This window comes from Lutjanus erythropterus, chromosome 22 (genome assembly GCF_056507025.1).
Source record: "Lutjanus erythropterus isolate fLutEry1 chromosome 22, fLutEry1.hap2, whole genome shotgun sequence".
Lineage (NCBI taxonomy): Eukaryota > Metazoa > Chordata > Actinopteri > Lutjaniformes > Lutjanidae > Lutjanus > Lutjanus erythropterus.
The window spans coordinates 5,086,032-5,100,085 of record NC_139338.1 but is presented as its reverse complement, the minus strand read 5'-3'; the positions used below and the strand labels follow the sequence as shown (position 1 = coordinate 5,100,085).

The 14,054-nt window shown below is 40.5% G+C and overlaps 1 protein-coding gene across 2 annotated transcripts in view; it reads left to right on the top strand.

Annotated features, from left to right (window-relative positions):
* scube1 (signal peptide, CUB domain, EGF-like 1) overlaps nucleotides 1-14,054 on the top strand; it is a 143,095-nt gene that overhangs the window by 65,433 nt on the left and 63,608 nt on the right. For both annotated transcript variants that reach the window (XM_084710727.1, XM_084710726.1), the window contains exon 5: nucleotides 12,795-12,923. In XM_084710727.1, the coding sequence (XP_084566853.1) occupies nucleotides 12,795-12,923 (129 nt within the window). The remainder of the gene's footprint in view (nucleotides 1-12,794; nucleotides 12,924-14,054) is intronic.

The following is a 14,054-nucleotide window of genomic DNA, read 5'->3' as shown; positions in this document are numbered from 1 at the left end:
GTTGTAGACTCTTAGTCTTGTTTTATAACAACAAAACAGAGTTCAAAATCTGTGAATGTGAACTATGCAGACAGTTCAATAAATGGCTTATTCAGACAGACCTCAATCTTGAATCATAGCAGTAGAGCTGATTGCAGATTGCTGTTAAATTGAGTATTGAGTGTAGAAGTTGGCCTTAATCTTGCAACTAGATGTCCACGAACAATGCTGCGGTTCCTCAAGACGCCAAAATTCTGCAAAGGATATTGCTTTGCTGCCAAAGCATACAGTAATAACCTCAGGTTAGCTCTATAAAGATGAGCAGACACTTCCACATAACCACTTGGTTGTAAAACTGTTGAGGGGATATACTCAAAAACACAGGATCGAATGATTCTGAATGGTATTGTGTTTTTTTCCGCCTCAAATAGGAGGAATGATTGTTCCTCTCATGAAGAGAACAAGAGGATAAAAGGAAATGTCCTTTTCTGTTTAATTATGGCAGTTGTGTATTTGAAACTAATCTTAATTTAAGGCAAAAACATCTGTAATCCTGGGTAGGAAAAGTGAATTATTCCCAAAAAGAATAGCTCCAAAATCCCAGGAACACCTTCAACCCTGTTTTCAGGTAGTTACTTGTGATCTTTAAAAGTTCTGTAAATAGAAGAGAGAACTGTTAAGACAGTTATGGCATCTAGAGGTTGTTAGTTTTTCTCTAAATTAAGACCTCATTTCCCATACACCCTGTTGCTTTCAGTCAAAAGGGGGATTTTGCTTCTTCTCCCCTCTTTCTGTTATTGCACTGGGTGTGTTCATTTTCTTTTTTGATTCACTGAAGAAGAAGATAAACAGTATTTTTGCTCCAGGTTTCACAACTGTTCAGTACCAAGCTTTAGTTGTGTTTGCTCTGAAAGAACAAGACCTGCTCCCAGTTTGGTGCTGTAATTCAACAGATTTCCCTCCAGATCTCACCTGATGGAGCACAATGTACAACGACAATTCCCAAAAAGTTCAGACATTGTGTAAGAAATGAATAAAAACAGGATGAAATGATTTGCAAATTGTTTTTTGACTCATTCTGAATTTGATGCCTACAACATGTTACAAAACAGTTGGGATAGCAGCAACAAAAGACTCAAAGTTGTGCAATGCTCATAAAACAACTGTTTGGAAGGTTCCAGATGTAAACAGGTTAACTGGTAACAGGTGACAGTACCATGATTGGACATTAAAGGGACATCCTCAAAAGGTCATTCACAAGTATGGACGAGGTGAGATTCACCACTAACTGAACTAAAAAGTTCAGCAGTTTAAGAACAATGTTTCTCAACACAATAATGCAGGACCATCTACAGCCCATAATATCATGAAAAGATTCAGAGAATCCACAGAAATCTCTTCACACAAAGGGGTAAGACTGAAAACCAACATTAAATGTCTGTGACCTTTGACCCCTCAGGCAGCACTGCATTAAAAACAGCATTAAAAACCACATCATTGTATAAAGGATACTACATGGGCTCAGGAACACTTTAGAAAACAGTTATCAGTAAACACAGTTTGTCTCTGCATCTACAAATGCAAGTTCAGACTCTACCATACAAAGAGAAAGACATATATCAACAACATCCAGAAACACTGCAGACTTCTCTGAGCCTGAACTCATCACAAACTGGAAATGTGTGCTGCGGTCTGATGAGTCCACATTTCAGATTGTTTCAGAAATAAAGAGGATCATCCACATTGTTACCAGCACTCACTTCCAAAGCCAGCATCTGTGATAGTATGGGGGTGTGTTAGTGCCCATGGCATCATGGGTAACTGTCACATCTGTGAAGGCCCCATTAATGGTGAAAGGTACATACAGGTTTTGGAGCAACATATGCTGCCATCCAGAAGTCGGAGACGTCCCTGCTTATTTCAGCAAGAAATTACCAAGACACATTCTGCACATGTTCCAACAGTGTGTTTTGGAGTAAAAGAGTTCAGGTACTAGACTGACCTGCCTGCAGTCCAGACCTGTCTCCCATTGAAAATGTGTGGTGCATTATAAAGCACAAAATACAACAACAGAGACCCTGGACTGTTGAGCACCTGAAGTCATATATCAAGTAAGAATGAGAAAGAATTTCACTTTGAAAACTTCAACAATTAGTGTCCTCAGTTCTTAAACCCTTACTGAGTGTTCTTAAAAGAAAAGCTGATGTATCACAGTGGTAAACTTGCTCCTGTCCCAACTTTTTTTGGAATATGTTGCAGGTATCAAATTGAGAATGAGTTTATATTAGTAAAAAACAATACATTTTATCAGTTTGAACATTGAATATCTGGTATTTTAGTCTATTTATTTGAATATAAGTTGAAAATTTTTTGCCAGTCATTGCATTCTGTTTTTACTTATGTAGTGGGGTTGTAGAGTACAACACAAAAGGCTTGGTGTTGTGTTTGTTACATTGATTATACCTCAAAATGGAAGTTGTGATCATATATCCATGTTAAAATCCACATTTCTTGCACACTCTATGTGTGGAGTGTGAGATACAGAAAGGGAAGCACAAGAATGAGGGAGAGGGGTGTGTGTGTGTGTGTGTGTGTGTGTGTGTGTGTGTGTGTGTGTGTGTGTGCTGCTTGTTTCCTCTAGTGTTTGAAGAAGAGATTGGCGAGGGTTATTAGAAAGGCACAGTCCTTATTTAAAGGAGTTCAATGCAGCCAGTTGAAGAAAAGCTCTCATTGAAATTCATGGCTTAGCACCTATAGCAGTGCGGTTTGAGCAGACCAGTGAGAGAGACACACAGCCAGCGTCTGACAGATTTCAATTAAAATGGCATTTACAAGAGCATGGATGGAAAAGTAGAGGGAAGGAGGGGGAAGACGGTTGAGGAGGGATTTTTTTTTTTTTTTCTGTCTGGTAAGCTTTTCACTCCAACCCTCGAAAAGAATATTTTGTGACACTTCATCATTCATTTAAGTATGAAATTTAAGCCTCTTCTGTTTTTTGTAACTAATGACCAAATCACCTTGGTTATGTTTATTTACCCATATTTTCCCGGTTAATGGAAACCTTAAACACTTACACACACACACACACACACACACACACACACACACAAAAAAAAAAAACCTTACTGTCCCATGCTGGTATGCAAATTTTGATAAATGCAGAAAGTTCAGAAAAACATTTTACTCATTTGTCTCCACTGACAGCAGCGAACAGCTTAATGAAATATAAGTACAATATAATCCAAAATTAATGGTTTAAAACATTACAACATTGTGACAAAGAAATAACTTTCCTCCAGTCAGGACAAGTGATTTTAAAATCTGTGATGTCATCAGTGGAAAGTGTATGTGCTGAGACTGGGGCCCGCGTCAGAAACACTACTGCGTATAATCAGTCCATGTACTGCAAAAGTAAACCCAGAGGCAAGAAAACTTTTTTGGCATATGCGGCTGACGAGCAATTTTCATTTGACTCGATAGGTGCCATCTATGAATCTGGTATCCTGTTCTTATTACATCTATGCTATATATCTACTGAAGTTAGCATGCTAACCATTTAGCTTTGGCCCATCTATTTTTGTAATACCACTTCTTGCATCAAGAGGCAATAGTCTGATAGTATGGCTCTGGCCAGTGTGTGCGAGCGGCGAGTTTACTACGTTCCACAAGCTCTCTCAGTTTTTTCAGTCTGATAAATAAACAAATTACAATCACAAAATGGCAAGTAACGAAACATTCGTACACCCAAGTTCCTCTTTAAACAGAAAAATACATCTGTACACTTTCTGAATTCAAGTTTGTAAAAAACTCTCGCTCTTCTTCTGCTTCACGTCTCTCGTGTATCCATCTGCCGTGTCTTCTTTGCCCCCGGAGTCAGAGTTCTGGTCAGAGCTTCTGTAAATCACCTCAGTACTGTATTCCCTATCACCAAACTGAGCTCTGTTGTTTTCAGATGCTGTGTTCGGTCCCCTGCCCCGGGCTTGAAAACCTCCTCCTCCCCACTGTCCAAAGCTCATGAGCTAGCAGTTTTAACACCAATATCCTCCCTTTGCTCTAAGTCTAGGCAGACTTGAGTCAGCTAATAGGACAACTAGCTGCATGGTTAATTGATGTGATTACTGTAGCTATAGTTAGCTGTAGCTGGATATCATTCTAGTGATCTGCTTACCCCTATTTGTTTTAAAACGAAAATGCTATCAGGCAAAATTATCTTTAACTTTGTTTATTGTCTTTTTTAAGGAATCCAAAATACTTCCATAACTTTTTTTGTATTAGGGTAAAGTGTCTTGCTGTTGTCTGTCATGATTTGTGCGGCCACAGTAGCCACATGCTGTGACAGTAGCTGATTTGCTAGCTTGTTACTCTGTCACTGTGCCGTTAGCTTATCATATGTGTATATTATTGTGTGTATACTGTTAACATGATATGGATATTTCCTTTTTAAAATATGACATTTACCATCATTACTGGTATATTGAGACACTCCTAGTTTGAAGTATAAATTCAACCAGTTGCCAATTCTTACATATTGCACCTTTAACCTTTACACATCACATTGCAGTGATGTAACAGCTGTTCTCTGCAGCAGTGTTTTCCTTCAAAGGAAGCTGTAACAGCACAATAAAGTGTTCCTGTTTGATACAGAGTTTAAAGTTTATTTAAAAGAGGCCTTTTAAGTGGAGTCAGTTCTTTATGGGTGGCTGTGTGCCTACAGTACAAACACTGACTGGTAATGTATGCATGTGTGGGCACAGACAGACATGCACGTGGTCATTAGCGGGGGTGCATGTACAAACACACATGTACAGTAACGTATACGCACATGTCAACACAAGTGCTTGTACACTCTTAGAAATACGGGGTCTAAAATGGTTTGTCCTAAGGGGCTGAGGTTCTATCCAGAACCATTTGTTTCTGAAGAACCCTTTTTTTTTAAGAAAGGGCTTGTCAAGGGTTCTGTGGATTTCTGAAAGAAAGACTTTTTCAAGGATTGTTGAAGTGCTTGAAGAATTCTTTTGTCAAGGGTTCTTTGCACCATAATAAAAAAGGGTTCTTGGTAGAACCCCTTGAGTGTGTTTTAGATGAAACCCTTGAAATATAAAAGGGCTCTTGGTAGAACCCATTGAATGGGTTCTAAATCATTTGAATATAAAAAGGTTCTCTCTAGAACCCTGAGAGTGTGTTGTATATAAAACCCTGGGAAAATAAAAGGGCTCATGGTAGAACCCCCAGAGTTTCTAGATAAAAACCTTGGGATATATAGGGGTTTTTGGTAGAACCTGTGAGTGAGTTCTACATAAAACCCCTTGAATATAAAAAGCTTCTCTGTTGAACCCCTGACTGTGTTTTAGATAAAGCCATTGGAATACAAAAAGGTTCTCTCTAGAACCCCTGTGAGTGGGTTGTAGATAAAACCCTTGAATATAAAAAAGGTTCTTGCGAGAACCCCTTAGGTGGGCTATTTCCAGAAGGTGGAAAGATTCTTGATAGATCCCCCAGAGAGGGTTCTGAGTGGAACCATTACACAATAGAAGGGTTCTCTGTAGGACCTCTCATGGCAGTTCTGGGTCAAACCTCTCACAGATGGTTCCAGGTATAACCCTTTATGTTTGGTTCTGGATTGAACTCTGTGAAAAGTTTCCAAGTTGAACATTCATAAAATGTCTTTCCAGGAACCAAAAAGGGTTCTCCTATGGGGTCAAGCTGAAGAACGCTTTATGGTTCTAATTTCTTTCTAAGAGTGTACTACTGTACTACAGTCAGCTGTGTTGTCATTTTTGTGGTCAGAATTTGTAAAGTTGCTTCCATCAGCCAGTTTTTGACTGATGCAACATGTTGACAAGTTAACATCATATTTTCCTCACAGTTGATTGAAAGTGTGAAATCTGTGTGTGTCCCTGGTGAGGAGATCAGGTTGTGAGACTGGCGTTCAGCATCACCTCATTCCTCATCAGCCTCACAGGAAACAGGGAGGAGAGCGACTGTGAGCCTCTAAATTATCCATCTCTCTCTCCATCTACCTTCCTCTTCCACATTCCTCTCCTCTTTCTTCACTTTCTCTCCCTCTATCTGTCTTTCACTTCATTCCTCCTTTTTTTTCCCCATCTCCCGTTATTCTCTGCCAGTCAGACTTGTGGGGCTTTGGGGTGTAACACTGTGAGAGTCAGGTTGTAATAACACGGCTGTGATATGCTTGGACCTCATCTGGAGTCAGAGCTCCTGAGAGAGAGATGTGTGGAGAGGTGGATAAAGAAAGGCCGGGGAAGTGAAAGAGAAAGACAGACAGAGGATAATAAAAGAGACAGAGGAGAGACTGTGTGAGAGACAGACTGGGTCCTGGGAGCTCTTACTGGGCCATGAAGACGTGTCTCACTGTTTTATCTGGACCTGCTGGGGCTCCCAGCGAGGAGCTTCAGTAGTAGTAAACCTGCTGACCTCCCCAGTCTAAACAGAGCTGCTCACTGAGCTGGAACCAAGAAACGCCAACCGTCTCTCTACCTTCTTATTACTGATAGGAGAACTGCCTCAAAACTGACAGAAGGTGGGTCTCCATCCACCTGATAAAAAAACAAAAACATTGAAGAGAAAGTTGAAACGATTTTGAAATATTGCAAATATGTTTTTTCTGCTTGGCTGAGATGGAAAAGTTGGTGTGATGCAATGGATACAGAGTTAGTGAATAAATGATGATGTACATGAGGCATGTAAATTACTTAATCAAAAAAACAAAACACAAGATTGCATACATGAAACAAACAGAAATGTCATATTTCCATCATTCCTACAGTTTTTTGTAACACTTTATTTGAAGGGGTGTGCATAATCATTATAAGCATAACATGACCCCTGTCATAAACATGAAGGATTCTTCATGAATGACTGTTGTGACTGTTACAAATTTGACATTGTTTGACATGTCTTTATTATGACAACTTGGCATTAACCAAGACAACGTGGCCTGTCATAAACATGTGACAACAACTTGACATTAATCAAGATGGCATAACCGGTCTATGTCTCTGTTATGAAAACTTGACATCAATCAATACAACAATGTCTTTGTTATAAGATCTTGACATTAACCAAGGCAACAGAACCTGTCATAAACATGTCATAACAGGCACACTTCATGAAACTATTTAGCTGTTGTGTTAATGTTATGCTGTCATATGTGGTTAATTTTGACATTGGCTGTCATGAGTCCATTATGAATGTGTCATTAATGTTTTCCTTGATCTAAACTACAGTGATACATTTTGGACTTGCCATAAAGATGTCATTATTGTGACACAGTTATAAAGGCATTTGACCTAATAAAACTTAATGACATCTTTATTACAAGTTCTAAATGTATTGCTGTAGTTGAGGGTGAGGGAATTATTCATGACACTGTTAATAAAACACTTGACAGTGTAATAATGCTTAATGACATTTTTATGAAAAGTCTGGCAAGTCCAGTCATGCACACCCTTCAAACAAAGTGTTGCCCATTTTTTGACTGTTTGACATCTGACTTGAGCTCTCTTATGACATCATCTTGTTGCGTCCTCTTCTTCTGCAGTGGTTTAATGTCACCCACCTGGAGAATTAGCTCCACCAGCTGTTTATCTCAATGACTGAACTCCTAATAACAGTGATAGTTTGATAGTTTTCTTGAAATTTGGTTAATTTGCCCTATGCTTGCATAGGAAACTGGGATGACTGGGAATGAACAAACAGAACTTTTACTCCGCAGACTGGTGTTCATGTCATTTGAAACCAAAGTTAATGCAGACCTGTTTTAACATACATCCCTAAGCTAACAGACTTATTTAACAAATTTAACTTCCATCACATGTATAATGCGATGCAATGTAATGCGACACGATGCAATGTGATGCAACACCATGCAATGCAACTCTACATCATGCAACTCTACATCATGCAACTCTACATCATGCAACGCAACGCCATGCAACGCAACGCCACACAATGTAACAAGATGCAATGTCACATAAAGCAACACAGCAAACTTATTTTAACCCAAACCATATTTTTTCCTAAACTTCCTAAACCAAGTAGTTGCTGGTTGCTGCAATGGTCTGCATTTTTGTTATCATAAAAGTCAGCTGACTGTAGATCTGCTCTTCACTGAAGTTAGCATACAAGCAGATCATTGGCATATGCACTATTTGATGGTATAAAGTCAGTGTTATTTGTTGCCAGAATAAAGAGAAAAAAAGCTTGAAAAGCTAAAATAATCTACTTACCTACATAACCACTATTTCCAGCATTTTCTTAACAAAACTTACCTCAGGATTATGTTGAGTTGTGAAGAAATTCTGCAGGTATCATACATGATAATGACATGCAGAGCATTTTCCTGTGGTGTGTCACTTTTGTATTTGCACCATTTGCCCGTCTCGGTCAGTGTATTAGCAGGTCAGCGCTGATGTTGAACTAGAGTGACTTCAACATCAGAATCGGCTGAATGTGTATCCTGGGAGCCGTGTGGGTTATTCAGGTCTGACAGGTAAACGTGTCAGTGAGCTGCAGGCTTTGCCCCTCGGCCCCGCTGCCTCGTCACATCGGACATGTCGAGAGGCCACAGTTCGCGGCCGCTGCTCCGTTTGTTGTTTTAGGCTTGACTGTGCTGAGTCCCAGGCCTGTGTCCACCCTCTCCCTCTGCCTCAGTTTATTTAACTTCTCCCAGGTTTAAATTGATTGTAGATACTCTGCTTTCTTATGAGTTTAGTTTTCAAACAGGGTCAGTGCGTGCTTTGGCAACTGTGCCAGGTTTTTTTTCTTTTGCCCCCTGGATATTTATTGCGCTGCTAGTTGTGAGCTGTGCAGGATCCGAATTTGGTTGCACATCAGAACCTGCCTACATTAAATGTTAACTGAAATATATTGTCCGGATTACATAATGTAGAACAGAGTTGTAGATTTTGTTTGATCTTTTGTTAATCATGTAAATGCACAATTTCCTTTGGCTCCTTTGATTTTGGACTTTGATGGAATGGTCCTGTTGGGAGTGGACAGCTAGAATGGCAGCATTTAAGAAAGGACTTTTTGTTGGTGAAGGGGACTCTCTAGGGGGAATGGCACCCTAATGAGGTACTTGAAACACTCTTGGGCCCCATGAAGGGACATTATTCACCATAGGGACCAGGGAAGGGGTGTGTCTTCAAACCAAGTGTAGATGAAGTGTGGTGAGTGCCACCACATGAATGCAGATCCTGAGGAGTAAAGCTGCAACTGACAGTCAAGTCAATCACTTGGCTGATATTGTTTCATTTTTAAAACAAGTTTCATTATTTCATTTGCCACGATATACAATACTATCCTAATATACACTGTTTTATTTGTTTTATATGCAATTCAGTGACCTTATCATGCCAATAGACCTGCCAAACCACTAGACCAGGAGGTCCCAAACTTTATCAGCTCAAGACCCAAAAGAGAAGTTCGGCGTCTCCCAAGGAACCAAACTTACAAAAACACATCATGAATTGTCATAACATCTATACTTACAAACTGATAAAGAACACATCACACCATGAGTTTAAAGTGTGTATGAAATGTATTTATTTTATTGTAAAAGTACATCACAGCATGAATCAAATTTTGGACAAAGTTTCCCATGCACCTCCTCTAATGGAAATGTTAGAGGGCTTTTAAATTGAAAGAGCACAGGAAGTGTTGAGTTTGCATTAACAGCATAATGCAGTAATTTTAACAGGACAAATAGGAGTGGATCAAAAGAGGCTACTGTATAAAGAGAATACTGCATTGATGGCCCACATTTCCCATCATACCTAGACAGAGTAGTTTGTGAAGTTGCTTGTTCCAAAATGTGAATGTTATTTTTCTGAGTGTGTTCAAAACATAGTGGCTTATGTTGGTAGCCTAATTGTCATTTTGTGTTGAGTTACGTCTTTAACTATTAGTGTAATTTGCTACTGAGTCTTAAAGCTCTTGTCTGTTGAATATCAGCAAAGGGTTAATGTCACAGAGAGCTGTTTTCAGTCTCTTGTTCCATGCTGCCTGTCTGTAAATGAGGAAATCTGATACAGATTTTATCCTGTCAAATGGTGACTCAATGAAAATGGGTCCACGTCCCATTTTGGCTTAAGACTCTAAACTCGGGAAATTCTGCACTAAAGGATACTGTACTTATCCACATGCGGGGGAGGTTGGGGTCGATGATTGGGGGTCGGGGTGGATGGATGGGTTCAGTGCAGTACTTTCACACAGACAAAATACAGGGCTGTATTTTGTATTTCACATCTCAGTCCAAGCGTTTCCCCACATCTTCACTAGAGGATGACACCCTGATCTCACAGGTGAACCTCAACTTTATCAAAGAACAGAAGATGATGGACCAAGAAACAAAAAGATGATGTCTTGGAAGGAGAGGGCTCCTTTTAAGGGAGCTCATTCTCTTGTGATTAAAAACATCAATCTAAAACTTTCATCAGCCTGGAGTCTAATAAAGCTTAGCAGAGTGAAGACATTTGATTGTGCCATGATGAGTAGACATCCGCACACTCCCAGACTAACTTTTCCAGTCCTTCCCAGAGCTCAGTAATATCTTTGGCTGGCTTCTGCCTCCCTACTCACCTCTCTGGAGAGCACTGGCCCTCCGTCCCTCCACCTCCTTGCTTCCTCCCCAATGATGAAGATTTAAACACTGGCCTATTTCAGATATTACTGCATCAGTGTGCTCTGTAAATCACCAGGATAGGAGACCACATCAAACAGGCTCGGGTGAAGGAATGAAGGGATAGAATAGTAGGAGGAGGGATGACCAGCAGTGTCAGTGCTGACAAGAAGAAGCCTCGGATCAGTGACAGCTGAGAAGAGGGCTGAGCAGGGTTGTAAATTAAGGCGTAGGGCTTAATCGGTGCTGATGAAGAAGAGGAAATGTGTCTGGCTTTTAGTGTTTTCAGAAAGTGTAGGACTAGCATTTAGCAATTAGGAAAAGCAAACAGTGGTTTGATGACCCTTGGCTGTTCAGCTCAGTCTGAGGATGGTGCTCACAGACACCAGAAAAACCACACGTCCTCAGTTACAAAGCTCCTCACTGTGTCCCGACGTGGTTCTCTGCTGTTAGCATGACGCAGTAGGATAAAGTTGTCAGCAGTGGAGTACACATAATCACAGTCAGACTGTCCTTTAGGGAATTATGGGTTTTAACAGGGTTTCCACTCAAAAGGAGCCAGCTGAGGTGGTTCGGGTATCTGATTAGGATGCTACAAGGGCGCTTCACTCAGGAGGTTGTCCAGGCACATTCCACTGGATGGAGAGGTAGACCCAGATCACACTGGAGGGATTACATACCTCATCTCACCTGGGAACACCTTGGGTTCCCCCAGGAGAAGCTGGAAAGCATTGCTGGGCTGAGGGACATCTGGGATACCTTGCTTAGCTTTCTGTCACCGCAACCAAACTTTGGAGGAGTGATGGATGGATGAATAGATGGATGGATGGATGGGTTGTATTTGACTTTTGTGTCATCCTGTCGAGGATGAACTAATTAAATTTTGGTGTTCAAGGGTTAGTGTGACCTCATGTCCATCCCATTCTTATGAATATGATATCTCAGGAATGCTCAGAGGGAATTCCTTCAAATTTGTTACAGAAATCCAATTGGACTCAAGGATGAATTGATTAGGTTTTAGTGGTCAAAGGTTGTGGTGAAAGAATTCATACACTAATTATGACAAGATATGACACAAATGTCTAATAGAATAAAACAATGAGGTGATGACATCTTATATCTAAAAGGTCAAAGGTCAACTTTACTGTGAGATAATCTGATGGAAATACATTGTGAAATTGTGACCATATTTCACATTTGGTCAGGTACTGAACTGGTGACACTAATGTTGCATGCCCACCTTGACACTGTGCTGACTGTATAGGTCTTCTGTGCTGAAGATATGTGTAAAACAAAAACCAAAACCTAAAATTTTTAGCAGCAATATCCATATTTGAAACATTATAGTCCACCACAAGCTCACTGGTTTTGCTGATCTCGAGCTTCAGCTGATTGTCATTGCACTGTGAGATGAAGCTCTCCATCAATCCCCTGTCCTCCTCTGTTAAAACAGTCTCCAATCCATCTTGATTAAATATGACAAAATAAGATAAACCATGTTAATCCCTGGAGGGAAACTCAGGTGGCACAGCAGATTAGAGCAATTAGAAAGTAGAAGTAGAGGCAAAAACCAAGCTAGTAAGAATAAAACAATGAAGAGGAATAGAAGAATAGTAATAAAAAGAATAAGAATATAAATAATGAAGGTAAAACTCTGAGCAGCTGGGCATGGAGATCTACACTGGGTCTCTGAATATGTGATTTATGAGCAAAAATATGTACAGAAGCAGAAATGTGTACAGGATGGTGTGACTTGATGAATTGTGAAGATATCAGTCGTAGATATGTTTGCCCTCTCTCCAATATAATGGCACTCAAAGCACCAAAAAATTACATCTGCTAATTTGATAATCCACAAACCTTGTTGGGAGCAGTTTCATGTATGTTCTTTCTGCAGTCAAATCTACTGGATCCTTCATGAACCTGCTCACAACAAGGTCTGTGGATTATCCTGAGTAACCAGGTCATGATTTCTAAAAAGAGACACTCGTTTTGAGTTTTTCAAATATATTTTTTGGTGCTTTGAGCACTGCAAGCCGACTGCCATTTAGTGCCATTATATTGGACAGAAGGCAGACATCTCTACAGCTGATATCTCTCTCTGCAGCTCACACCAAGAAAATCTCAATGCTGTACAGCTTTAAAAGGTTTTCTTTCTCTGTCCCCTGCACAGACGGGATGAACTGCATGAACAAGGACCACGGCTGCGCCCACATCTGCAGAGAGGCTCCGGGCAAAGGCGGGGTGTCGTGCGAGTGCCGTCCTGGCTTTGAGCTGGCCAAGAACCAGAAAGACTGTACATGTACGTATCACACCTGACCTCACATACCCACACACACACACACATACAGCCCAGAAAGTGACTGTGCTTTTAGTCCAACCTTTAGTCTCAGATTTATGTATCTGGTTTGTTCACATTTGTTCCTGAGCAGCTCCCAGTCGTAGGAGGTCTCAAAACTTTTGCGTAACGCTTCCCGTCATCTGTTAATCTTTAATTCAATTGACTTGTCACTTTATTTTACAATCCACATGGCAGCAAGGTATTAACACTTTGTTTCATAGACTTAGTTTTATTGAGGTTACGTGCTAGTGTGATGAAGGATCTAAAATGTTCCTGTAATAAACATCTGTAATAGCAATGATGGACAAGTTCCAGTCGGCCTTCAGCACTAAAATATGAGGGTGGACATTTAATACCAAAATCAGTTAAGCGTTTCAGGCCAAGCCAAAGGTGCTGAAGGATTCAGTAGAGAGAATTCATGTCTGTAACCCCTCCACCTCCTCGCCACTCCATCCCTGTTTCTCACTCCTCACACTGAGTGCCTGCAGCCATGGAATTTAGGGCTGCTGTTTTTCGAGGGGGGAAAAATAAGCTTTTAGTTACACTTTGTTTGGCAACACATCTTGTTCTCCTCTTAGGCGGTGAGAGTGTAAAGATTGTGAAAGCCTCTGAAAGGCTCTAATGCATCCCCTGCTGTGGTAATATTTCATTAGCGGCCAGGGACCCAGTGCTGTGCCGGCCTGTTGAGCGTGGCGGCACAGGACGGTAGTAAACGAGTGATGAAAGAAATGGTAGTTATGTCTACAACGCCTCCACACACAGTCTCTCTCCATTTTCAACTCTCCTCTCCATTTCTCCTTGTTCTGTCTCCCACATCCGTCTCTTTTTGCCTCATCGTGTCCGTCTCCTTTTTAATTTCTTTTCTACCCTCCTTGTTTCCCTTCTTTTTTCTCCTCACAGTTAATAAAAGATCCAAAAATGGTCGAGATTAGGGAACAAAGTTTAGGAAAAGCCCCCAAAGAGTTCGCCAAATGGAGAGATTAGGCAAATTAGGAGAAAGTCAGAATGTTGGACACATCGCAGGCGTCTCACGTAGTTAGTGTTTGACAAATCACTTCTGTTTATTATGGCAAACTCCATCTACAAAGTTTG